Source organism: Arvicola amphibius, chromosome 5, assembly GCF_903992535.2.
Source record: "Arvicola amphibius chromosome 5, mArvAmp1.2, whole genome shotgun sequence".
Taxonomy (NCBI): Eukaryota; Metazoa; Chordata; class Mammalia; order Rodentia; family Cricetidae; genus Arvicola; species Arvicola amphibius.
Window position 1 is genome coordinate 118,974,659 of NC_052051.1, and position 27,333 is coordinate 119,001,991.

The following is a 27,333-nucleotide window of genomic DNA, read 5'->3' on the forward strand; positions in this document are numbered from 1 at the left end:
CTAGGGCAGTCTGGGGCCTTGGAGGGAGATAAACTGAACCAAAATGTGTTTTTGATGGGTTGTCAAGATGGTGGATAAAGGCAGTTGCCATCAAACCTCAGAACCTGAGTTTGATTCCTGGGTCCTAATGGTGGAAGGAGAAAAGGGACTCTTTTCAAGTTGTCCTCTGATCTTCACACATGCATTGTGGCACTGTGTGATACACCAAAATTGCTATTCTTGCTGGGCAGTGGTGGCACACATCTTTAATCCCAGCACTTGGAAGGCAGATGCAGGTGGATCTCTGAGTTCAAAGCCAGTCCAGTCTATGTAGGAGTTCTAGGACAGTCAGAGCTGTTACATAGAGAAACCCTGTCTCAAGGTGGTAGGGGAGAAGAAAGCTTATTATTGTGGGATGCATAGCAAGCACAAAGTGACTGTGTCATGGCTGTATTTTAATTTTGTGTGCTGGGTGGGGAGAAGCAAGGAGCCCTCTGCTGCTGCACACTGGCAGTATAGAGTCTCTTCATAATGACTGCTTCAGTCACAGCATTGAACTCTTGCTAATGTCTAAAACATGTCGCCTGTCTTCTAAGAAGTGTACAAGAATCAGGTAAATACGTCTAATAGTTGAAGTGAAGATAGAAAACATATAAATTAGTGTTTTAGCACATTTTAAACATTCGTGTTTGGGGGCTGGAGAGATGGCTCAGTGGTTAAGAGCATTGCCTGCTCTTCCAAAGGTCCTGAGTTCAATTCCCAGCAACCACATGGTGGCTCACAACCATCTGTAATGAGGTCTGGTGCCCTCTTCTGGCCTGCAGGCATACAGGCATACAGAATATTGCATACATAATAAACAAACAAACAAACAAATAAATATTTAAGCATTCATATTTAATTTTAAATTGTTTCCTTTGATTTATACCTTTTTAAAAAGCCAAGTGCCTGGTTGATTGTTTGTTTGTTTGTATTTTTAAGACAAGATTTCCCTGTGTAGTCCTGGCTGTCTTAGAACTGGCCCTCTAGACCAGACTGGCCTCGAACTCAGAGATCCGCCTGCCCTTGTCTCCTGAGTGCTGGAATTACCCAACCCGGCTTGATATATATATCACATACATATATACACACATACATACATACATACATACATGTAATTTTTAAAGGTGTTTTTTAGAAATATATTTTAAAAGTTAATTAAGCCAGGTATGATGGAGTACTATAAATCCCAGCACTTGGGAGGTAGAGGCAGGAGGATCAAGAGTTCATGACCAATCTCAGTCACATAGCAAGTATGAGGCTGCCATGGGCGACTTGAGCCACTGTCTCAAAAAAACCAAAAGCAATCAAAAAAGTGATTGTTTTACGTTGTCAGATTATGAGCTTTCCTTTATAGAAGTGATGGTATGTTTGTTTTTTTGTATATCCATGCTTATAAATTTGCTTTACCTTGGAAACGTCTCCTCATTTCTTCCATGTTGCAGAGGCAAGCACGTAAAGTAGTTGGGCCTAGTTTAAGATCCTGGTGCTTCTCTCTTTTTCTCTCATCGTCTCCCTTCTTTATGTAGGCCAAGTTAATTCACTTTTGTACTTCAGTTTCCTTTTCCAAAGTGAAACTAATGTTACTTCATTTCTTCTTCTGAAGAAAAATGAATTTATATTCCTGTAAGGCATCTAACATGTCATTGGCATCTAGTAACCTGTAAAGGATTAATTATATTCTATGTAGTTACTATTTTCTTGTCAGATTTCAACCTCTCAGAATAAAGCCTACACTTAAATCTCGGCCTTTACTCTTGTCTTTGTCATTGGGTGCAATATCCAGCCACTCATGTTGACATTGTCGTATGACTGACACATTGCTACCCCACCCCTCATAAATAATAGTAGGCTTGAACATGGGTCTCTAGCATGCAAGGAAGCCCCAACCTTGCTTTGCTTTTTAAAAAACCTAGTTGATCAAGATCCTTTTTCCTTTGAAGTTTTTCCTTCACTATATTTCCACCAGAACCACTCCTTTTATTCACATTTGGCTTGCTGCACATTTGGATCCTTGAACACCATTATGCTTGTTTAGGCCCCTTCACCAAGGTATAGTATAATGTTGAGTGAATACCCCTCAGGCTTCGTCATGAGAACTCTTCGTTGGCTAGTTAATGCTCCTGATTTACTTCTTCCCTGATCTTTTTCCATTGTTTGCCAGCTTGAATAGTGACCGTGTTCCTGCTGTGATTCAACTTGCCCTTTCTTCTTTCCTGATGCATATGTGCTTTCTCTTCTGCTTCAAGGTTCAAGTCTAAGTAGTTGAGAAATGTTCATCTCCTGTTTTGCATTTTTACTTAACATGCAAGCATTTGTTTCACAGTAGTGTGTACTTAAATATAGGTCTGTTTGATTTTTTCCATTTATGAATATAAATCAGAAATTTATCTGACATTTTCTTCTGGTCTTCTAATTTTTCTCATGGTCTCCTGATTTTTAACCTCTTAACAATACAGCTTTGTTTTGTTGTTGTTATCAGTGTTTTTACTTATGGGAAATATCAAATAAACATAAAAATGAAGAGACTATTAGAACGACCTCAGGTATGTGCAGTATAGCAAAGGGCCCTGTATCTTTTATCCATGTGCCGGTTAACTCTTTAGCATTTCTAGTAGTCATCTCTTAACACTTAAAAGTGACTTTTGTACTTATAAATATGAAAACCTAAATTTATTGCAGTCTATGACATATTTTTATATTGTTAAATTTAGTATTGAGTCATAGTAAAAAAAGTTTGGCAGTTATTCATTTGTTGTTATACCAAATTGTACATTATGACATACACAGTAAATACTCTGCTTGGTGTTACTGAGACAGGGTTTTTCTACATATACCTGGCTCTTCTGGAACTCACTATGTAGACCAAACTGTTCTTGAACTCAGAGATCTACTTGCTCCTGCCTCCTAAGTTCTGGAATTAAAACACCGTACTCAGGTGCCATTAATTTTTAAAAATTTAGCAGTTGCCTCTAATCCCAGTGACCTATCTTAATTAATATTCATTAATTCATAAATATTCAGTGCTTACATGTGCCAGGCATCGTCGTAGATGCTAGGGAGTGAAGATGTATAAGGTAACAGATTTCAGATGACTTCACTCATGTCTTTAAAAGAAAGAGTATAATATTTTAGAACAAAATTCCAAACATTTTTTTGCAGTCCTAAGACTATTAGGACAAATACAATTGTCAGCTTCTTTGTCAGAATAGAGGACTGCATAGGAAAATATCTAGTTTCATTATAATCTTAAAAATACACTTTAAGCCAGGTGGTGATGTTGCACTCCTTTTTTAATCCCAGCACTCAGGAGACAGGAAGGTGGTTCTCTGAGTTTCAAGACAGCAGGACTACCCAGAGAAACCATGTCTCAAACAAAACAAAACACATCCCCCAAAATTTAATACACAAAAGATAAAAATCTAAGAATAGAAGCAATCCTTTTAATAATTAACCATTTTTCTTACAAAACTAGTAAATGTGATAATTTCGCATTGATATTTCTGGTTTACTACTTTATAATCTTAGATGTTGTATCGGTGTTTATAAAGAGAATTGATTTGTTGGCAAATAAAATGTTAATATTGAGCCGGGCAGTGGTGGTGCATGCCTTTAATCCCAGGACTTGGGAGGTGGAGGCAGAGGCAGGCGGATCTCTGTGAGTTTGAGGCCAGCCTGGTTTACAAGAGCCAGTTCCAGGACAGGCACCAAAGCTATACAGAGAAACTCTGTCTCAAAAAACCATATATATAGTCACGATTGTGTCATTAAAGCAACTTTGTAAAATTTGTTCCTTTCCTAAAAGCCTATAAATTTGATTCTTTAATATATAGGGAGGAACAGGGGAGACAGTTTGGTGAAGTAAGTATTGTAGAAGCCTGAGGGTTTGGGTCCCTGGTACCATGTCTGAGTCAGCATAGGAGTGAGTGCCTGGAACTCTGGTGCTGCAGGGAGGAGATGGATGGCCATATTCCTGGACCTCATTACAGGTTCAGTGAAAGACCCTGGCTCAAAAAGAAGAGGCAGGATGGGGATGTAGCTCATTTGGTAGAATGCTTATCTACAGTGCATGGTGTCTGATAAGCATCCAAGCATTTAAAACACAATTTTAGGGACCAAATGAGATGGCTCAATGGGTAAAGGTGAAGTGCCTATCTCCAAGCCTGGTGACTTAGATTCTCAAGACCCATACATAGAACAGGAAGAGAAAGCCAGTGTATGTTAAGCAATACACATTTGCACATACACACACACACACACAAACACACACACACACAAATAAATAGCTGTGATAAATCCTGTGATCGAATCATTATTAGTACATTTGTTTACAGTGGGAATCACGTATGAAAAAGCTGAAAATTGGAGTTGCCTGGGGACGTGGCTCAAATGAATAAAGTACTCTATGTACAACTGTGAAAACTGGAGTTCAGACTACCTGAACAGGTAAAGCCAGATGTGGTAGCACAGTTCAAGCAGCGTATGCTCCTGCAGTAAGAAGAGAGGCAATTCACTAGACTCTTGAACAGCTGGAGCATAGCATAAGACTCTGTACTAATAAACAAGGTGAAAAGTAAGGACTGACACCCAAGGTTGTCCCACAACACACACAATGCACACACAAATATTCACAGGAATGCGTAAACATAAAACATATACATGAAAATTGGAGAATATAATAATTTTTAGTAATAGATTTTTCAATTTAGTTGATTTTAATGTTTGTGTACTGGGAAATTTGAGGGGCTGGAGAGATGACTTCTTGATTAAGAACACTGATATTCTTTGAGCACCCACATGGCAGCTCACAACTGTCCATGACTCCAGAGTATGCACACCGTCTTCTGGCTTCCATAGACACCAGACATGCATCTAACCAACTCACAGCCTCCTTTCGTAATGTTTGAATTGCATGTTTTCTGTGATTTTAACAGTAGAGATTGTGCAAGCTTGCCCTTTAGTCTAGTTACTAGTTACATATACTAGGTCAATTTGTACTGAATCATACATTTAAAGCCATCATACAGATTGGCATTACATTTCTTTTGTTTTCTCTTGAGCATTGTGCCTCTTGATTATTTGTCACAGAGAATTCTGCTGTAGGATGTGATTAGGACTATTTTCAGATGATTGAGGATATATTGAATTGCTGTTGCAATGTAGTGATTCATTCTTTTAAAACAAATCTTGAAAGGACTGGTGTTCAGTATGTAGTTCCATCATTGGCCTTACAGTGAGGTTTGTCATCTCCTTTTCTCCTTGCCTGTGGACAGAGAAGATGGGAGATGTTAGCGTCTTTCTACTATGAAATCAAGTGATTGCGTTGGGGTCTGTCTTACCTGCTTGTGTTGAAAATCTAAAGGAACTGTACAACTTGTAAAGACTTTAATCACATATTAAAAATCTTCTAACCTTGTGCCGGGTGGTGGTGGCGCATGCCTTTAATCCCAGCACTCGGGAGGCAGAGGCAGGCGGATCTCTGAGTTCAAGGCCAGCCTGGTCTACAAGAGCTAGTTCCAGGACAGGCTCTAGAAACTACAGGGAAACCCTGTCTCGAAAAACCAAAAAAAAAAAAAAAAAAATCTTCTAACCTTGCTTCATTATGTCTTATGTTACAGTGAATGTCTGACTTTGTGGTATAAAATATTAACTAAATCCTACAAATTTATGTTTCATATGTTGCTGTCAGGGAATGATACTAAATAGAAACTAAAGGAAGGTTTTACTCTGTGATACTTTGGATTTTTCCAATCCTGTTGTATAGAATTTATGTCTGCATATGTATATATATGTGTGTGCATGCATGTGTGTTTGTGTCCCTCCATGTACTTTATTTTGAAACATGGCACCTAAAATCCAAAGTCATTTACTATATCTATATTTGGTCTGTTTGCATTTTCTTCATTTTTTTTCTTATCACCCATTCTGGTGATTAACAAATTTTCACTACCTTTTGAATTTCTTCTAGTGAACACTTATTCTTTGTGAGGTTATGGGTATGGTAGTTTGTTTTGTATTTCTTACTATTCTTTTCCTGCTTTTATATATGGGAGTATATTTTGTGCAGAGTTGCCATTTTTGTGATTAGAGGGGCATGTGCATGACAACCTTTATATCTGCATAGCTCATTAATATCACATTCTTTGTGAACTATATAGCTCAGGGTGCCTTTCTGTAACTTGATTGGTTCATTGTTCATCTTTAGATAAAATAGCGTACATTTACTCCATTTATGATTCAAAAGAATAGAAAGCCAGGTATGGTGTTGTATACCTGCATTTCCAGAACTTGGGCTATGGAGGCAATAGAATCAGGAGTTCAATGTTAGCCTCAGCTATATAGTGACTTTGAGGCAAGCAAACCTCTTTCAAGAGAGAGAGAGGAGAGAGAAAAAGAGAATATTCTAAAAGGCAGATTGCACAGTGCTAGCTTCTTTGTACCTTGAGGCATCTGAGCCAGTTGCATGTCTGTGCTTTCTTGAGTTAGAATCTCAATAATGTCTTTCTCACTACTGTTCTTGTTGTAATTTCTCTGTTCTTGGCTCACAGTCTCAGGAAATACATCACTGCCTCAGAAAAGCAAGCTTGTGACTTTCAATCCCAGCTGCCCTCCTATTCTTTCCTCTGTAGGACAGCCCATGTATTCTCGTGAACATGGTGCTGCTGCATCTGAGCGACTTCAGTTGGGGACACCGCCTCCTCTGTTGGCAGCTCGTTTGGTGCCACCTCGAAACCTCATGGGATCCTCCATTGGGTATCATACCTCAGTCTCCAGCCCCACCCCTCTGGTCCCAGGTAAGCTTTGCTTCAGATGGCCATCCACCTCACTGATCTTTTATACCTGAAACTGGTCAGCCTAACATATCAGATGACCTGAGACTTTGACCTGTCTGAAGTTCCCTTTAAGGTCTTGGGTAGAGTGTTCTCTGTTTCTCTGCTTCTGTGGTTTGTCCCTAGTGGTTGTTGATGATTAGGCCCTCTGTGTGTGTCTGTCATCTCTGTTGTCCTGTATATTTACATTCAGTGCCTTGGTAACAGTCACATCTTCCTTAAGGTAGATAGGAAGATGATATCTGCTTGAGTATTTTCTAGTTAATTACTTGTATATTACAAGAAAAACTAGGGTAATTTTTCTTTGAAATAAAACTAAAGTTCGGTTTCTTGCTGCTCGTGGGTAAACATAGTTTTTCCCTTCTCCATTTGGATAGATTGAGCATGATGACTATAATATTTTTGAAAATTATTTCGCCTTATTGATATGTGTTTTGAAGATCTGTGCTATACTTTGTTGGTATCTTGTTAGTCTCTCTATTTAAATTGGATTTCCTCACTTTGCCTTTAGATTCTCACTTTTCCTTTAGTTAGTTCAGAACTAAAGGGCTTTTTAAAAACAAGAGGGTTACTATATAGCCCAAGTTAGCCTTGAACATGGAATCAGCTGTTCTAGGTTTGCAGTTGTGTGCTACCATGCCTGATCTGACTGTAGAACCATTACATGTGTATTGGGGTTCTGTGTACACAGTGGTCATAGAACTAGGTATGTCATTTGATTGTGTAAATTTCAAACATTTATGTAGCCTCAACTGTGGGAGAGTTTCTGTTCATACTAGACAATAATTGAAAACTTTGGACCATACTTTGTTGATTTGCTTAAATGTTGAAGTAGTGTTTATTTTGTTAATTTTTAGAGTTGGCATGTGTCTTAGGTAGGGTTACCATTGCTGTGATGAAACACCAGGATCCAAGAAACTTGGGGAGGAAAGGGTTTATTTGGCTTATACTTCCACATCACAGTTCATCGTCAAAGGAAGTGAGGGCAGGAACCTGGAGGCAGGAGCTGATGTAAAGGTCATGGAGGAGCGCTGCTTACTGGTTTGCTCCTCATGGCTTGCTCAACCTGCTTGCTTATAGAAGCCAGGACCACCAACCCAAGGATAGTAGTGCTATCCATAATGGTCTGAGCCCTATCCGTCAATCACTAATTTAAAAAATGCCTTACAGCTGGATCTTAAGGAGGCATTTTCTCAATTGAAATTCTCTCCTTTCAGATACCTCTAGCTTGTTGACATAAAACTAGCCAGGACAGCATAACTGTGGAATCTGTGTAATTTGTTATTTTACATATCGTCCTCAAACTATTACTCAGATATTTAACATACTTAAATTTAATAGATAGGACCTGCTTTTAAGCTATACTCCATTAAAGCACATATTTCTCTTGATAAGTAATAATTCTGTCTAGTTGACTTAAATGAACAAAAAAATTAAGGGCATGGATTATTCAGCATAATCCTTGCCCCCAAATTTGTGAAGAACTAAATTTGAATCTCCAGCACCCACATAAAAAACTGGGCATGATGACATATGCCTATCATTCTGGCACTAGAGGCTGAGTTGAGAGAACTTCCTGGGGTTTGTTGGCCAGCCACTGTGGTTGAATATCAATGAGAGACTTTATCTTAGGAAATAAGATGGTGAGGGATTGAGGAAAACACCGACCATTAACCTCTGTCTTCACACTCATGTGTGTACATGGGGAAAAAAAGGGAAGGACTCAGAGCAGGAGCTGTGACAGAGAGAGCTTGGTTTTATTAGGTCATCTTTAGGAAACTTTAGGCTGAATAGACGCATTGAGAATGAGTGTAAATCCTGTAATAGGAACATCATTATTACAATAATTTATTAACTTTCCTTAGCCATTCTATTCTGAGGAGGAACTATAGACCTCAGTGGTGACTAATTTTCAAAATTATCATTTTGTTACAGAGAATCAATATTTAATCTATTGACGCTCTATACCACGCCATGAACTGTCTTAAAAAGTGGAAGGAAAGAAAGTGAGGGAATATGTGGACGTGAAGAAGTATTGACCAGCAGTTTTAATTCTGGTGGCCTATGTCTCAATTGGTTATTCCTCAGTGTCATTTAATTGTTCTAAACTTGAAGTTGGTGTTTTGTGCAGGGATAATATGCTCATGGAAGCGGAAGTTGGGGGAAATACAGTACTCAGGGCAAGCTTTGCTCTAAGAGGGTGAGAGAGATTTAACTTATTTAGACAGTGGCTGAAGATTCATACTTTTAGAAATCTGGAAATTTCTAGGGGGGATTGTTTGTTTTTAAGAATTTATTTTATGCCGGGCGGTGGTGGCGCACGCCTTTAATCCCAGCACTCGGGAGGCAGAGGCAGGCGGATCTCTGTGAGTTCGAGACCAGCCTGGTCTACAAGAGCTAGATCCAGGACAGGCTCCAAAGCCGCAGAGAAACCCTGTCTCGAAAAACCAAAAAAAAAAAAAAAGAATTTATTTTATTTTATTTGAGACAGTCTCACTATATCAGTCTTGCTGTTTTGGAACTTAGCCATGTCGATCAGGCTGGCTTCAAACTCAGAAAGATCCACTTGTGCCTGCCTCCCAAGTGCAGATATTAAAGTCGATGCTTCCACACCTCACTTATTTTATTATTTTTTAACTGTGTGTGTAAGTCTGGGTGTGGGTGTATGTATGTGAGTACAGGTGCCCACCCCATCCAGAAGAGGGTGTTGGATCCTGTGGACATGGGTTTGTTCACCAGTGGTTGTGAACAGTGTAGGTGCTGAGAACCCAGTTTGGGTCTTCTGCAAAAGTAGCAAAAGGTTCTCTTAACCACTGAGCTATCTTTCCAGCAAGTAGATCATTTGTGAGCCTACATTCTGTACCATGTAAGTGGCAACCATTAGTAAAGATCTGAATGAGATTGATCTTGTAGCTTGAACTTTATGTGAATCATTAAATACATTTTCCATTATGGAAAAAAAGGGAAGAAACACAAGAGTTTCTGAATCATAACCATGAAAAACAGTGTCTTCAGTCTGTTTTACTCTGATTTGATGTAGAATCTGAAGAGGTTATGTGCCATTTGGGGTTTCTGTCATTCCTTTCAGAATTGCTTTTAACACTAATAAAATAGTTACGTGGAGTTAGAATTTTCAGAGTGTTTCTTTTTTTTGTTTCAGAAAAGGTATGAGAAATATAAAAAAATACATTGGTGAATAATAGGGTGGTATTAAGATAATTATAAATACCTAGCCTTTTTATTTGAAATACGCTTTGGATAGGAAACCAGTTACTATTTCTTTATCTAAAAAAAATATTTTGTGTTGATTACAGAAATATCTAGAAATTGAGACACAACTCAACAATCTAAATAATGTGTTCATGTATGTGAAAATTGGTGATGAAAATATGTATTGTTATTAGATTAAGTGATTAGTATACAGGGTAGACATTGCTGAATGGATTGAGAATAAACACTGTTTGCATTTGAATGTCTGCATGCTTGTACTAGTAGTACTGTTTACTTGTACTCCTAAAAGGAGTGTCTGATAGAACTTTCAAAGAAAAGCGTATGTGGATGATGGAATTGTATTTTTTGAAGAACACATAACTTAGACAACTATTTTTAGTAACAAGGGAATAATTCGAGCATTCTCTGATAATAAAAGTGTTTTTTTTTTTTTTTTCAGATACATATGAACCTGATGGTTATAACCCTGAAGCTCCTAGTATCACCAGTTCTGGCAGATCACAGTATAGACAGTTCTTTTCAAGAGCACAGACACAGCGTCCCAACCTGATTGGCCTTACATCTGGAGATATGGATGCAAATCCAAGAGGTAAGAATGCCTCCGGTGATACACATTATGCATCAGTTTATCAGTGTAGCTAATACCTTTGTGTTTCTGGTCTCACTTGAGGAAATCAGACTCCTTATACTTTTTAAAGATGCTTTGTAATCATTTCAATAGTTTTATAACAATTTCACTTCTAAATTTTAATGGTATAGTTAGAACATATATGTGTATATGTATATGTATGTATATATGTATGTATATATGGTGCGGGGCAGTTCTGTATTCTGTCAATTATGTTTTAAATAAATGCTGATTGCTGATTGGCCAGTAGCCAGGCAGGAAGTATAGGTGGGACAACCAGACAGGAAGTAGAGGCAGGGCAATGAGAACAGGAGAATTCTGGGAAGGAGGAAGCCCATTCCTCCGCAGTCCTGTCCAGACACCGAAGAAGGAAGATGTGACCTGCCCCACTGAAAAAGGTACCAAGCCATCTGGCTAACATATACTAGAATAATGGGCTTATAAGTTATAAGAGTTAATAAGAAGCCTGAGCTAATGGGCCAATCAGTTTTATAAATTATGTAGACCTTCTGTGTGATTCTTTGAGACCTAACAACTGTGGGAACCGGGCAAGACAGAAACCCCAGCAAGCAGGCCCTCATGTATGCACTGTTCTGTCAGCACATATGCCTGCAGGGCAGAAGAGAGCACCAGGTCTCATTGCAGATGATTGTGAACCATCATGTAGTTATTGGGAATTGAACTGAGGACCTCTGGAAGAGCAGCCAGTGCTCTTAACCACTGAGCCATTTCTTCAGTCCGAATATATTTTTTTTAGACACAGAAAATAGTAATACTTTTTAGTTGCTTTTTTAGATCGGACTTCAAACCATTTTAACTGTGTGCTAGGCACAGTGGGAGTTTACATGCAAGCAGGTGATATGACTGGTCCCTTTCCCTCAAAGGTTTATTTTCTATTTTGAGAGGTGTAGCTTCAAACCATTAATGTTACAAGCCTAAACACTGTAAGTAAATTAGCATTTATCAATTTACTTCTTAAGATTACAGCTATATATTCAGGCCCAGTGGCACATATTTTTTATCTGTGTGGAGGCAGGAGGACCAGGGCTGAAGATTATCTTTACCTACATAGCAGGTTCAAAGCCAGCCTGGGCCACATAGACCCTGTCTAAAAACAAAACCCCTAAAATTATATCTATCAGGACCTGCTTCAAAGTTTTTAAGATATAAACCTTTAAAAAGTCAAGCCATGACAGTTGTGGTGGTACACACTTTTAATTCCAACACTCAGGAGGCAGAGACAGATAGATCTCTGTGAGTTGTAGGCCAGCCTAGTTACATAGTAAATTATGTGCCAAACAGGGCTACAAAGTCAGACCCTTTCTCAAGGTGCCACACAAATCAAGCTAAGATTAAATAGAAGCATATACTTATAATGTGGGTTCTTTCCCTTCCTCGCTAAAATGTTAACTTATATCTAAGAGTAAAATAGGGTCCTATATAAACACATGACTGGGCATGGTGTCTATAATCCTAGTGTGTGCCGAGCAGGCAGAGGCAGAGAATTACTTGAATTCCAGGCCAGACTGGGCTACAGAATAAGACCTAATCTCAAAACAACAAAAACGCGTTGTAGAGATGACTCAAAGGTTAAAAACACTGGCTGCTCTTCCAGAGGACCTGGATTCAATTCCTAGCACCCACATGGCAGCCCACAACTCTCTAGGGTATCTGGCACCTTCACACAGACATACATGTCGGCAAAACACCAGCACACATAAAATAAAAATAAATCATTAAACAAAAAAGAAAACAAAATAATATGGTAATATTTCATATAAAAAATCATACGGGGGACTGGAGAGATGGCTCAGAGGTTAAGGGCATTGCCTGCTCTTCCAAAGGTCCTGAGTTCAATTCCCAGCAACCACATGGTGGCTCACAACCATCTGTAATGGGGTCTGGTGTCCTCTTCTGGCCGGCAGGCATACACACAGACAGAATATTGTATACATAATAAATAAATACTTAAAAAAAATCATACCAGGTGGTGGTGGCACATGCCACTCAGGAGGCAGAGGCAGGTGGATCTCTGTGAGTTTGAGGCCAGCCTGGTCTACAGAGTGAGTTCCAGGACTGGCTCCATAACTACTGAGAAACCCTGTCTCAAAAAACCAAGAAAGAAAGAAAATCATGATTCTTTATGATGTGAACATCTTGTTGGATAATGACAGAAGGTAGATAACATCTCTAGTACTATTTGATCCCTTGTCAAAGACAGTAATTATTATATATTTATATTATAAAAAAAATAAGTAAAATTATGGTAGCATATATAAAATAAATGTCTTGCTTTTTCCAATAACTTTTTTCATTCATTGATGGTCTCTGCTTGAGTTAATCATCACACTGGATTGCCTTTGAGGTTTTAAGCTTGCATTTTAATTTTTGAATGTAAAGAGTAGAGGCATTTGTAGGTTTTTTTGCTGATAGATATTTCTAAGAACGAAGTGGTAAACTAGACACAGTTGAGCATGCCCCTAAAACCATCCCTTGGAAAACTGATGTAGGAGATCAGTGATCTTTTTCTTCAAACAAAACAAAAATAGAAAATGGTAGTAAATGAATGCCATCCCCAGGGCTTTTTAGTTGTAGACTAACCCAGTCATTTGATGTTTCCCCAAAATATAGTAATGTAAATTTTTGTTTTCAACAGCTGCTAATATTGTCATCCAGACTGAACCACCAGTTCCTGTTTCAATTAATAGCAACATTACCAGAGTAGTCCTGGAACCAGAGAGTCGAAAGAGAGCTATTAGTGGTTTGGAAGGACCGCTTACAAAGAAGCCTTGGCTGGGAAAGTAAGATGGTTTGGCTTATTTGAAATATGTAATTGATGCTTGTATTGTTCCATTTGTTAATTAAGTAGTTAAAATTATCATTAACCTTTGCTGGGAATGGTGGTACTCATCTTTTTTTTTTTTTTAATATTTATTTATTTATTATGTATACAGTATTCTGCCTGCAGGCCAGAGGGGACACCAGACCTCATTACAGATGGTTGTGAGCCACCATGTGGTTGCTGGGAATTGAACTCAGGACCTTTGGAAGAGCAGGCAATGCTCTTAACCACTGAGCCATCTCTCCAGCCCGGTGGTACTCATCTTTAGTCCTAGCACTTGAAAGGCAGAAGCAGGCAAATCTCAGGTTTCGTGGCCAGCCTGGTGTATATAGCGAGTTCTGAATAGCCAGAGCTATACAGAGAAACCCTGTGTCAAAAAAGCCAAGGGCGGGGGTGGGAGGGAGAGGAAGGTGGGAGAATTAACCAAGATTTATTAATGCTTGTTTCAGGCAAGGGAACAACAATCAAAGTAAACCAGGGTTCTTGCGGAAGAATCAGTATACAAACACAAAATTAGAAGTGAAAAAAATCCCCCAGGAATTGAACAACATTACCAAGCTCAACGAACACTTCAGCAAATTTGGAACCATAGTTAATATCCAGGTAAATTGGCTTTATCAGTTACAGAATGCATGTGTGCTGTCTTGGAAAGTATTACCAGCAGTTCTTGATTAGAGTCAGTGGTAATTCTGACATCTTTGCAAAGTGATGTGTTTTATTATATATCAGTGTATTCTATTTTATATATATATATATATATATATATATATATATATATATATATATCCAGTGCATGTGTATATAATGGAATTATTTAGTTGAATTTGTTCTTGAGAATTCATTTGATTCTTTTCTGTAGCTCCTTCCAGAAAACTGAACTAGTTGCTGTTGTTTTTATTGTTGTTGTTGTTGTTGTTGTTGTCCAGAGGTCTTGGTCTGAACAAATGAACCATTCCCTCCCATTATAATGTTATTATCTAAGAAGCTGTGATTTTTGACATATTATCCAAGATCAGATCAATTGTAGTGATAGTATAATTTTTTAGAAGTTTGACTTTATAAATTTGTGATTAGAAGTGATGATTTAATTGAGTATACTTACATGTTAGTTTAAAATTTCATGTCCTTAAATTTGTGTCCTTTTTCTCTTAAAAGTTCTCTGTCATTCTTTATGGCATTTAGAAAAAGAACTGGGTGGCTATGTAAAACAGTTTTCTCAGACACTTAAGTTGAATACCAGAGCCTTAATAAACAAACAATAGAAATTTGTTTTATTGTATGAGAGACAGTTTGACAATTAAAGAGCGTGGACTGCTCTTCCAGAGGACCTGAGTTTGGTTTCCAGCGTCCCAATTGGGTGGCTCACAACTGCGTGTAACTCTAGGGATCTAATGCTATTAGTACTTATTTGCTTCAGAGGGATGCCTTCTTAGCTTGTAGACACCTGGTTTCTCCCTGTCTTCATATAGCATAGAAGGAGAGGAGGAGGAAGGAAAGGAGCCATGGAGACCCCTTCCTCTTCTCATAAGGCTACCTTAACTAAATACTTCTGGTCACAAATGCAGTACTCCATGTAATCTGAATCTGTCCCTCATCCTATTCTCTGTTGAGGGCTAGGGTTTCTTCATATGGATCTGGAGGCACATAATTTAGTTCATAGTACTGGACCACACATATTTAACTACTATCCAAGTTTAAGTTGTTCCCATTATTTTCTTTAAAGGTTGCTTTTAAGGGTGATCCAGAAGCAGCACTCATCCAATACCTTACCAATGAGGAGGCCAGAAAAGCCATTTCAAGCACAGAAGCAGTGCTGAACAATCGGTTCATTCGAGTCCTGTGGCATAGAGAGAACAATGAGCAACCAGCACTCCAGTCCCCAGCACAGCTCCTCCTGCAACAGCAGCACACCCTGAGTCACCTTTCACAGCAGCACCATAGCCTACCACAGCATCTTCATCCGCAGCAGGTGATGGTAACCCAGTCTTCCCCCGCATCAGTCCACGGAGGTATCCAGAAGGTAATCATATTTACTAATTAGCACTCTAGTCTCACTTCCCAGACAGTATTTTCCAACTCACAGCCCTGACACCTTTCACATTAGAGTTGTTCGTGGTTTAATGTATAAACTACCATCATCTGGTTTTCTGAGACCTCATTATTATAGAAGTGCAGATTCTTAGATCTCACCCATCCTTACTTTTATTAACTTAGTAATTATTTGGTGTGGGCATGGGTGGGTGCGTAATGTGGGTGGACATAGGCCCAAACTTGACACGTATGTCTTTGTCAATCCTCTCCACTTTATTACTGAGGCAGGGACTCACTGGGTCGTGTGATTGCCAATTCTGACCAGCTTCCCGAGGATCCTCTGTTTCTTCTTCCTAAGTACCGGGATTATAGGTGGCTTTTATGTGGCTGTGGGGATCTAAACTCTAATTGAGCTTTTACCCAGCTGTCTCATCTTCTGAATCAATTCCTCCAGGAAATGCCCAGGAATCTGCTTCAGAAAACTTTGCAGTGTCCTAAAGCTGAGAGAGCTGCTCTGTAATAGGTGTAACTTGTTTAGCTTTGCCTGTAGAACAGAATCGGTCTCTAGATAGGAGCTTTTGAAATCTGATGCTTAAGAAGAATCTACAGCAAGGCACATGTAACATCTACCACTAAATTTTGAATCTTGAGCTGTTTTGTGAATTAGAGCCATTCAGGTATTGATAGTAATAATTTTCATCTAGGTTACCATCGTTAGGGTAAATGCATTTGTTGAAAAAATAAAAGCAAGCAGGCATCTGAGGCAGAAGGCTGTTGAGTTTGAGGCCAGCCTATGCTACACAGCAAATTCCTATTTCATAACATTGAAAAAATATACACGTGTGTATATTCCTTACAGTATATAGTCTCAGCCTGCTCCTTAGCATCTAAACCGTATATTTTTGTTTATGTTCTGTTTGGTATTCAGACCCAAATGTGAATACTTGTCCGAGATGTTGGATGAATGGTGTAAGAATGTAGCCAAAGATTATCTTTTTATTTCACTGTTTATACTGTTAAAAACCTATCTTCGCCAGGCAGTAGTGGCGCACGCCTTTTATCCCAGCACTTGGAGTCAGAGGCAGGCAGTTCTCTGTGAGTTTAAGGTGAGCCTGGTCTACAAGAGCTAGTTCCAGGACACACTCCAAAGCCACAGAGAAACCCTGTCTCGAAAAATAAAAACAAAACAAAAGCCTGTTTTTGAAACATTGTATACTGGAGAGAAGATTTTTTTTTTAGTTACCAACAGTTTGTGTGTGTGTTACTGTAAAATATGTATTTTTGGAGTTAAGGATTGAATCAAGGGACTTGTGCACACTCAACACATGCTATACTATTGAGTTCTTCTCAGTTGTTATGACCTGTGTTAGATATCCGAAACAATATGGATAATAAGACCATCTGTATATTCATAATTCCTAAAAATGTACAATCTTACAGATAAAGCATTCCCTCATTTCAACTTTAGCTTTTATCTTAAGTTTGAATCATTCTTGGGTGTGTTTTTAAACTTATATCACATAAATGTTTATTTTGTACTTGCAGATGATGGGCAAACCACAGACCTCTGGTGCCTATGTTCTTAACAAAGTTCCTGTTAAACACCGTCTTGGACATGCAAGTACTAACCAGAGTGATACACCTCACTTGCTCAATCAGTCTGGTGGTTCTGGAGATGATTGCCCGGTATGCATTCCTGTGACTTCCATGTCTATTTAGTCTTTCATTCAATGGCATAAAAATTCATTACCATTAAGAGGTATAGTCTCTTTCTCAACAGGAGAAGCATGACATTTGATCTAAGTGTACTTCCAATTTCCATAGCTCAGTTAGTAATTAGCTGGTTAATTTAGAGCTATCTAAAAATTAGAGAATTTTAACTTTTAGCTGCTTGTTAGGTAGTTATCCTTATTAGTCTCCTCCCACCCCCATTACCACCACCCATTTTTTGAGATCTGTACCCAGGCTGACTTCTAGAAGTTCATGGTCCTGCTGCTTCAGGCTCCCAAATGCTGATAGTAAAGACATGCACTACCACATGTGGCTCTCATTTTTCCTTTTAGATATAATTAAGAACCTAGTGAGGACTAGGGAGATGACTCTTAAAGGTGACTTGAGTTTTGGTCCTAGCACCCACCCTTAGCAGCTGATAATTATAACTTGCTCCCAGGAACTGACACCCTCTTCTGGCTCTGTGGGCACTGCATGCACATGCACAGGCTCACACACAGAAACATGCAACACATTAATTAAAAATAAATAATTAAAATTAAAATCTTAAATCAGTGAAGGTAATTCTGTGAAAATCAAGTGTTGAATATCTTACTTTTCCTTTTGGAATATATCTGTGCAATAACTCTAGTATAGTGGTTATTATAGATAGCCAGAGGAACTCTGAAAAAGAAAAGTGATAGAGAATAGTTAAAAAAAAATACTATAAGGTTTGTTACTAAAACAGATTGATGGTAGCACAGGAATTAATAGACCAGTAAAACAGAACAGAAAGCCTAAAATAGACTTCATTGCTAAAGGGTGTTTTGATAAATCCTATTAGTATAAGTGGATAGCCATATGGAAAAAATAAAATTATGTTCTGTCTTTAAAAATTACATAATTCCAAGTAGACTTGAGACTTAAATGCTGATGGAAATACTAGATAATTCAACCCTCATGAAATGAAATTTGGCAATGTTAGGCAAAAATTATATATGTAATATAATCTTTTTAAGAATGTAAGTACACATGTATGTACTACTACTAATTGTATGCTTTTTATAATTCTGAAAATCCCCAAATGTCTATCAACAAGGGACTGGTTTCCTAAAATGTCATATATCCATATAGTAAAATGCATTTAACTTTACAAAGAAATGAGGAATACTTTTTTTTTAATGTACCATGAAGTGTACACCATGAAATGTATTTTAGGGCATAGTAAACTGAGCAAAATGAATTTTAATACTATATATAGGGCTGGAGAGATGGCTCTTCCAAAGGTCCTGAGTTCAATTCCCAACAACCCCATGGTGGCTCTCAACCATCTGTAATGAGATCTGATGTCCTCTTCTGGCCTGCAGGTGTACATGCAGGCAGAATACTGTATACATAATAAATAATAAAAACAACATCCTTTCTTTTTTCTTTTTTTTTAAGGTATTTTCTACTCCAGGCCATACAAAACCAATTTACAGCTCCTCAAACTTAAAGACACCTTCAAAACTTTGTTCAGGGTCTAAATCTCATGATGTTCAAGAAGTTCTTAAGAAGAAACAGGTAAGGGCCTCCATTCTTGCCTGTTAGTTCTTTAGTGCCTGTGCATTATAATACCTTTGCATTCGTGTTGCTGTAGAGCTATAGCTGTGACGTACTGTGCTTTCTCCTCATTTAATACACTTAAAAATGACGAGCAAACTGAAAAAGGCTCGACAGTTGCCTTCAGTAGTCACATTAAATCCAAGGAATAGATTGTTCTTTTGGTTATAAGTATTAAAACAAGAAGAGCCTTAAGTACACCGAGCTATAATCACTAATATTTTTTATATGTTATATTTCTTTTTTTGTGGGGGATAAGGGGTAGAGTCAAATTAGGATTTCTTATGTGGTCCACGTTATTCTGGAACTTGTTTTGTAGACCAGGCTGGCCTCGAACTCAGTTCCTCCTGCCTCTGCCTCCTGAGTGCTGGGATTAAAGATGTTCACCACCATTCCTGGCTAACTTTTTGGGGTTGGTTTTTTGTTTTTGGTTTTTGGTTTTTTTTTTTTTTTTTTTCATTCATTCAATGAAGAAAAGCAGACAGTTTTCTTTCTGTTTTGGGGGTGGGTGGGATGAGGCTGGGAATGGAAACCCCAGGGCCTGGCACATGCTATATAAGTATTCTACCACTTAGCTAGACCTGGGTTTTCCAGTACCCTTAAAAAAAAAAGATTTATTTATTTATCATTATGTGTGCAATATTCCATTTCCTACATGCCAGAAGAGGGCATCAGATCATATTATAGATGGTTGTGAGCCACCATGTGATTGTTCAGAATTGAACTTAGGACCTCTGGAAGCCAGTGCTCTTAGTCTCTGAGCCATCTCTCCAGCCCTCCAATTCCTTTTTAAAAGTCAGATAATGTTTCTCTTAAGTATAACATGCTTACAGTTCATCATATTACTCAGCTTGGAGTAACTGTTGTTTTAGGTGTAAGCTGTTTACATAGAAAATAAATTTATTTATTACTTTATATAGCCCTGGTTGTCCTGGAACTCACTCTGTAGACAAGGCTGGCCTTAAATGCACAGAGATCACCTGCCTCTGCCAGTGCTGGATGAAATTAAAGACATGTGCCACCGCCACCCCAGCCCCTGGCAGAAACAGATGTTTATATGTATTGTCTCCATAGAAAGATTTAAGTCTCAGGAATGTAGAAACAACATTTTCCAAGCCAAAAAAAAAAAAAAAAGAGAGAAGAAGAAGCCAGGTGGTGGTGGTGGTGCACGCCTTTAATCCCAACACTCAGGGGCAGAGGCAGGTGGATCCCTGTAAGTTCAAGGCCAGCCTGGTCTACAAGAGTGAGTTCCAGGACAGGCTCCAAGGCCACACAGAGAAACCCTATCTTGAAAAATTAAAAAAAAAAAAAAAATCCTGGTTATTCGTAACTTACAGCCGTATCTCATAATTTAAAACTTTAAGCTTCAGAAATAAAGATTTGGCCTATTATACTGGAAAGTGAAAACAATTTGCTTTTTTTTAAAGATACAAAGTATAGATGTAAATTTTACAGTTGTACTGGAGTTATTGGGAAGGTTATTCAAAGGCTTCCTTTTAGGTTTTTTGGTTTTTAGACAACTCCTTGGGTTTTCCCTTCAGTCTCTGGAGTTGTGGGCTCACAGCTGTGCACTAGCCATGTCCCACCCCACTGCCGCTCTCATCTGATTTTGATGGAGGAGGGAACGTCCATTTCAGAGAAGAAGAAATGTGTATTGTTAGCTGATTATTTTTTGTTTTTTTTAAATCCATTACTAACTTCCTTCTTTCCTTTATTCAGGAAGCAATGAAGTTACAGCAAGACATGAGGAAAAAGAAGCAAGAAATGTTGGAAAAGCAAATAGAATGCCAGAAGGTAGAGTAAGAACTCATCCTTTGCATTCTGAAATGTCACGTAGAACGTTATAGTAGTAGGGCTTTAGGGCTTAAATTTACTTAGTTTAGGTTTACTTTTTTTCTGATTATTTTGTAGATGCTAATTTCTAAGCTAGAAAAAAACAAAAACATGAAACCAGAAGAAAGAGCAAATATAATGAAGACCTTGAAAGAACTGGGAGAGAAGATCTCACAATTGAAAGATGAGTTAAAAACATCTTCTGCCGTCTCTACACCATCCAAAGTAAAGACAAAGACGGAGGTATCCAGTTGCATTCCTCCTCTAACAAATTCACAGGACATCTGTGATGTGCTTGGCTCTTTGAGAGTGCAGTGCAACCATAGACAGCCCTAAACCAGCTGGTAACGTTTCTGTGGACTAGTAGGAGAGCATCAGGCCATTAGAGAATAATTTGTTTTCACTGATGCTATAAGTTTAAAGTCCTGTTTGGACAGATGATGGTGCTCGAGTAGACCTCAGCCCAAGTGCATTTTAAACAGGTGTTGTACCAATGAATATACATATACATATACACCAGCCCTAATGAACTTCCGGATTTGCCTTTTATATGTTTACAGATCTAAAACTTTAATTTTTCAGGGAAGATGTGGTTGTTTTTTGTTCTGGGGAGGTGTCTTTGTTTATATGTGTGGTTTATTTGAAATGGGGGTCTCTCTATATAGCCTAGACTGGCCTGTACCTTTTGCAAATTACAGGAGGCTAGAGAAAAAGAGCTCAGTAGTTAAGAACGAATACTATTTTCCAGGGGACCCAAGTTTGGTTCCCAGCAGCCACATGAAGTGACTTCCAGCTACCTCTTCCAGGGAATCCGACACTCTCTTCTGGATTTGTTGAACACTATGCAAACCCCCATATAGATATGCACACAAATACATATAATAAAAAATAAAGAGCATGTGAAGGCAAATCTTCCATAGCTACCTGAAGACCAGTGATTTGTCTCATACAGAAAGGAGTGGCAGTACTTATAGAGTTCAGTCTGAAAGTAATTCTGTACTGTTCTTTGTACTATTTTATATTTTATTTAATTAACTAATTATTTTAAAACTGGGTTTCATTCTGTAACCTGAGATGGCTCTGATTTTAGGCCTGGGATTATAGGTATGAGCCACAGTTGTGTAAAATTGATAAATATTGTCATTGTGCTGGCTGTGTATGCAGTATTATGTCTGTGAGGGTTTACTTCCTCAGAGCACCCATGTCTTTTCTGTCCTGTTTTTTTCAGAAGCCTGGCGTTGTGTAGCTGTAATGCTCTGAATAAGATCTTAGTGTTTACTTCAAGTCTCCCTTTTCACTGTTAACTTTTCTCAGGCCCAGAAGGAGCTACTAGACACTGAACTGGATCTCCACAAGAGGCTCTCTTCAGGAGAAGACACAACAGAATTACGAAAAAAGCTCAGTCAGTTACAAGTTGAGGTGAGATTTAACTTATATAACATCTCAAAAATAGATTTTTCTCTTTATTTAATAAAGGTTTAATAATATAGCAATGTACTTGTTGTGCTTTAGGCTGCAAGATTAGGTATTTTACCTGTGGGACGAGGAAAAACCATGTCCTCCCAAGGTCGAGGAAGAGGCCGAGGTCGAGGAAGAGGGCGGGGCTCACTAAATCACATGGTAGTGGACCACCGCCCCAAAGCTCTCACAGTTGGAGGATTCATTGAGGAGGAAAAGGATGAACTGCTTCAGCATTTCTCAGTAAGTTTTTCATAGAACTCTTGCTAACTCTAAAAACAATGCACTCAGCACTTTGTTTGCTACAATCTATAAATATCAAATGATTTCTAGGTTAGTAATGTTAGTTGTTAAAACTTGGACTTTACCAATTTTTTATTATTGTATTTTTCAAGGTCAGGAAGTAGGTTTTGCTCTGAAATTCCTTAATAAGCTTTGTAAACACATTTGTAGTGGAACAGCATTCCAAAGACAGACTTGATTTTAGGATTATTTCAGTTTCCCAGGTATTTCTAGGCAACAGATTAATCTGGAATAGAGACAAAACTCAAATTATTAGGGCAGTAAGCATATTTATTCTATATACATTGTTGACATTCACTACAGACAAGTAGAGATTGACTACAGACAAACTTGTACAGTATATTCTCTTTCCAGCTTTTTATTCATTAATTCATTTGTTAGACATTTCTGAATTAGAGTTTCTTAAATGAGTTTTTGTAATGTTAAATGACTTTAAGTATGAAAAACGTGAAATTTTATACAGTAAAATATCTTAAAGTTTTAGACAGGGTCTCAAATACCCCAGTTTATCCTCAAACTTTCGTGTGTAGGCAAGGATAACCTTGAATTTCTGATCCTCTTGCTTCCATCTCAGTGATGCTTGGATTACAGGCATGTATACACCATTGTGCCTGGTTTTTGGTAGTGTTGGGGATTTAACTAAGGAGGATGTGCTTCCTAGGCAATCACTGTATAAGTTGAGTCTCATCTCCAGTCTCCAGTGAATATCTTTTCTTCAGATTCAACATTAAATCTTAAACTGCCCACCATGATCATACAGATGACAAGTACCGGAGCAAAGATAACCAGGTTCCCAGTCCTAGGCAACTTTTTACAAATTACATTACTTATTTGGGAGTAAGGGTGATTATACCACGACATGTATGTGGAAATCAGAGAACAAATTTTGGGAGTTTCTCTCTTCTATCTTGTGGGTGCCAGGGTTCAAACTCAGGTCATCAGGCTTGGGCAAGCACCTTTATCTGCTAAGCCATTTCACTGAACCTCCTCTTCCAACTTCTCCACCCCCCTGCTCCAGATATCTTACTTGAGAAAAATATTTCTAACCCTATTCTGTGTTAAAAGATGCTGATGCAGATCATGATAAGGAAGGCCTCACTTACGTGAAAATGCATGTTAGTGGTACTGGGGAGATAATTTAGTTGGTGGAAATCATAAAGAACTGAGTCTAGATCCCTATCAGACGTAAATATAGGCCAGCAGAGTACACCTATAATCTCATTGCTGGGCTAATAGACAAACCTGAGGCTTGCTGACTTCAGACTAGCCTGTTGTTGAACTCAGGGCTCAGTGAGAGCTTCTGTCTCAAAAAAGTAGGAAAATGTACTGGGAAAAACACGAGTGTCAGCCATAGTCTTTCACAAGCAGATTCACACCTGAACACATACAGAGCCACAGAAACTAAGCATAATATATGCAGTCCAGTTATCTATAACAACATAGGAACATAGATTTTTTTTTTTAGATAGAAAGAATGGATTTTATTATTTCTTATTCTATATACATGGTCATCAATATGTTACCAGTTTTAAAAAATTTGCTAATAAGTGGAGATGCCTTTCCTTGTTTTCATGAACACTACACATTTCTTTTTGACTGGTACGTGTGACTTGCTTTATTGAACAAATAATGTGTAGCAACAGTGACGGATGTGACTGCATCATTATATTACCAAATTTATGTCAATTTTTATATATCCTTGACCAGACTGTTGATTTTAGCTCTGGTGAACAATCTCACACGGCAAGGAGTTGTGGCTGACCTCAACAAGCTGATAGACTGACTATAGGACCTGATAGTGGTCTGTACTCCAAAGTTAGTAAGAACCAAGAACCCTCAATTCTCTAGCTCCACAGAATTAACTTCTCAGAACTGGAATGTGCTTGGATATAGACTTTCAGTCAGTCAGGCCTCCAGATGATAACACAGCCCCAATGACATCTTGAACATTACCTGATGCTGTAAGAATGGGACTCTGTTAAGCAGAGCCTGGATCCCCACCATGAAATTTAGTCTGGCATACTTGCAGTGTTTGTTAGGGAACATAGATCTTAATAGTGTGTACCAATAATTGGCAGACTTTGGACCTAGAGAGATGACTCAGCAAAAAAAAAAAAAAAAAAAAAAAAAAAGAACATTTCCTACCTCCCGTCTGGGATAGTGGTTAAGACAGGTTTCCTCTACATAGCTCTGGTTATCCTAGACTCACTGTGTAGACCAGGCTGACCTTGAACACAGAGATCCACCTTCTGCCTCCCAAGTGCTGGAATTAAAGTGTGTGACGTACTGCTGGCTTAAGGGCATGTTCTTGAAAAGGACTCAGTTCCTAGCACCCATGTTGGGTAGCTCACAACTGCCTGTAAGTCTAGTGCCAACGAATTTTCTTCTCTTCCCCTCAGGCACCTGTAGACTCAAGGCATACACTCACGGATCCACACACACATACACATACATGAATAAAGAAATTTTTTTTGAAGTTGGTAGACTTATTCTTGTAAAGAGGCAAGTTGTAAAATATAGGCTTTTGTGGCCTACAAATGGTCTCTGTCGTGTTTTTTTCTCTCCTTTCCCCTGACTGTACGTTCCTTTCCCCTGGTTCTCTTCTGCTCCCCTCCCCTTCCTTTTGTTCATTCTGCTTTTCTGTTTATTTACATGCTTTCTTGAAGTTTATTGGGATCATCTCTTGTGGTCCAGGTTAGCTTCTCAAGCTTTCTGTGTAGCCAAGACATAACTAGATTTCCTGTTCGTCCTATCTCCTAGTGCTAGGCTTATGGGTACACACCACCAAACTGGCTTTGTTTGATTTCGAAGGCTGGGTTTCACTTTGTACTGCTTGCTAGCCTAGAACTCACAATATAGTTTAGACTTATTTCAAGCTCGTGAAATCCCTGCCTCAGCTTCTTAAATGATGAAATCTATTTCTAGTCTCCTTTTTTTTCCCCTTTTAGTAACCATTTTAATAAAGTACAAACTATTTTTAGTTCATAGGGCTTCAGAAGCATGGTGCTGAGTGAGATACAGTGGTGTGTCCTATAGTCCTCACATTTAGGAGCTGAGGCCTTTAATCCCAACACTTAGGAGGCAGAGGCAGGTGGATCTCCATGAGTTGAGTCCAGCCTGGTCTATAAGAGCTATTTCCAGGACAGCCAGGGCTGTTACACAGAGAAACCCTGTCTTGGGGTGGGGGTTGGGGGAATGATCAAAGTCAATGAGTTAGTTAGTCAATGAACTGTAGTTAGAAGTGGTTGTGAGGGTGCTGGGAACTGAAAGTACATCCGGACATGCAGCAAGTGCTTTTAACCTTTGAGCAGTCTCTCTTGCTCTTGAGTTTTTTGTTTGCTTGTTTGTTTTGTTTTAAGATAGAGTCCTATGTAATTCAGGCTGGCTTCAAACTCACCATATCACCAAGGCTTGCCTTGATTTACTGATCCTCTTGTCTTTATTGTCCAAGTGCTGTGATTCCAGAATGTGCCACCATGCCTGGCTGATGCTAAAGAGGTTTATGAAGAATTCTCATTAAGGATTTATAAATTTAATCCTGAAGCTGATAATTTTAAGTCATAGAGTCTAGTTTAAAAGACACAAACAGGACTAGCACTTTGGCACTTTCCTTCATCCTTTCTTGAAGAGATTTGACTGAATGCGGTATGGAAAATTGTTCTCTTAAATGTTGAGACTGTTTGGGCCGGGCGGTGGTGGTTCACGCCTTTAATCCCAGCACTCTACCCAGGAGGTAGAGGCAGGAGGATCTCTGTGAGTTTGAGGCCAGCCTGGTCTACAAGAGCTAGTTCCAGGACAGGCACCAAAGCTACAGAGAAACCCTGTCTTGAAAAAAACCAAAAAATTAAAAAAATAAATGTTGAGACTGTTTGGAGTGCACAGAGGAATTTTTTAAGTAGAGGGCATTAAGTTGTCTGTTGTTTTGGGGAAGGCTCTCACTATGTCGCCCTGACTGGCCTGGCATTCACTATGTAGAGACTAGGCTGACCTCAAGCTCAGACATCTGTCTGCCTCTGTCTTCCAAGAGGTGGGATCACAGGTGTGTACCCCCATGCCCGGCTCTTAACCACACAATTTTTAATTGTGTCAGTGTGCTTTATTTGTTCTACTCAGTGAGGTAGGGCATGGGTACTTGAATTTTTTTTTCTCTTCTTTCTTAATTACAAAATAACATATACTTGCCTCAAGATGCATCTGGCTGTACGTAACATACTTTGTAAATGTAAGTTGTCTTTTTTTGAGTATGACGTGTATATGTATGCATGCATTCCTGTGTTTGCATTTGTATTTGTACGTGCCTGTGGAAGTCAGAGGTTTGTTGACATTAACTGTGTTTTCCCCTATCACTTTCCATTTTACTTTTTGAGACATGGTCTCTCAATTGAAATTTGGAGCTTATTGTTGCAGCTTAGACTGACTGGCCATCATGCTCCAGGGCCCTGCCTCTGTCTGCCCTTGCTTTCCTTCCCAGCACTGGGGTCACAGATGTTCTCCTAGTGCTTTTGTTTTTGGTTTTTTTTGTTTTGTTTTTTGTTTTTGGTTTTTTCGAGACAGGGTTTCCCTGTAGTTTCTAGAGCCTGTCCTGGAACTAGCTCTTATAGACCAGGCTGGCCTCGAACTCAGAGATCCGCCTGCCTCTGCCTCCCGAGTGCTGGGATTAAAGGCGTGCGCCACCACAGCCCGGCTCCTAGTTTTTATGTAGCTGTTAGGGATCTGAACTTAGGTCACCAGGATTGGTGACACAGCAGATGCTTTAACCACCAAGCCTTGGCCCCTGTTTTCTTCTCTTGTCTTTCCTTATAGTTTACATTTATTTGTCCTGTGTATGTGGTATGTATGTGTATACA

At 38.8% G+C, this 27,333-nt stretch overlaps 1 protein-coding gene across 2 annotated transcripts in view; it reads left to right on the forward strand.

The window, feature by feature from the left end:
- The window catches only part of Rbm27 (RNA binding motif protein 27), a 63,974-nt gene that overhangs the window by 34,502 nt on the left and 2,139 nt on the right, over positions 1–27,333 (forward strand). Inside the window, exons 9-19 of one of the 2 annotated variants that reach the window (XM_038331064.1) lie at positions 6,648–6,812; positions 10,519–10,668; positions 13,364–13,508; positions 13,999–14,152; positions 15,273–15,569; positions 17,126–17,266; positions 18,734–18,853; positions 20,612–20,686; positions 20,804–20,968; positions 22,040–22,144; positions 22,238–22,426. In XM_038331064.1, the coding sequence (XP_038186992.1) occupies positions 6,648–6,812; positions 10,519–10,668; positions 13,364–13,508; positions 13,999–14,152; positions 15,273–15,569; positions 17,126–17,266; positions 18,734–18,853; positions 20,612–20,686; positions 20,804–20,968; positions 22,040–22,144; positions 22,238–22,426 (1,706 nt within the window). The remainder of the gene's footprint in view (positions 1–6,647; positions 6,813–10,518; positions 10,669–13,363; positions 13,509–13,998; positions 14,153–15,272; positions 15,570–17,125; positions 17,267–18,733; positions 18,854–20,611; positions 20,687–20,803; positions 20,969–22,039; positions 22,145–22,237; positions 22,427–27,333) is intronic. The other variant, XM_038331065.1, reaches the window with a different exon arrangement.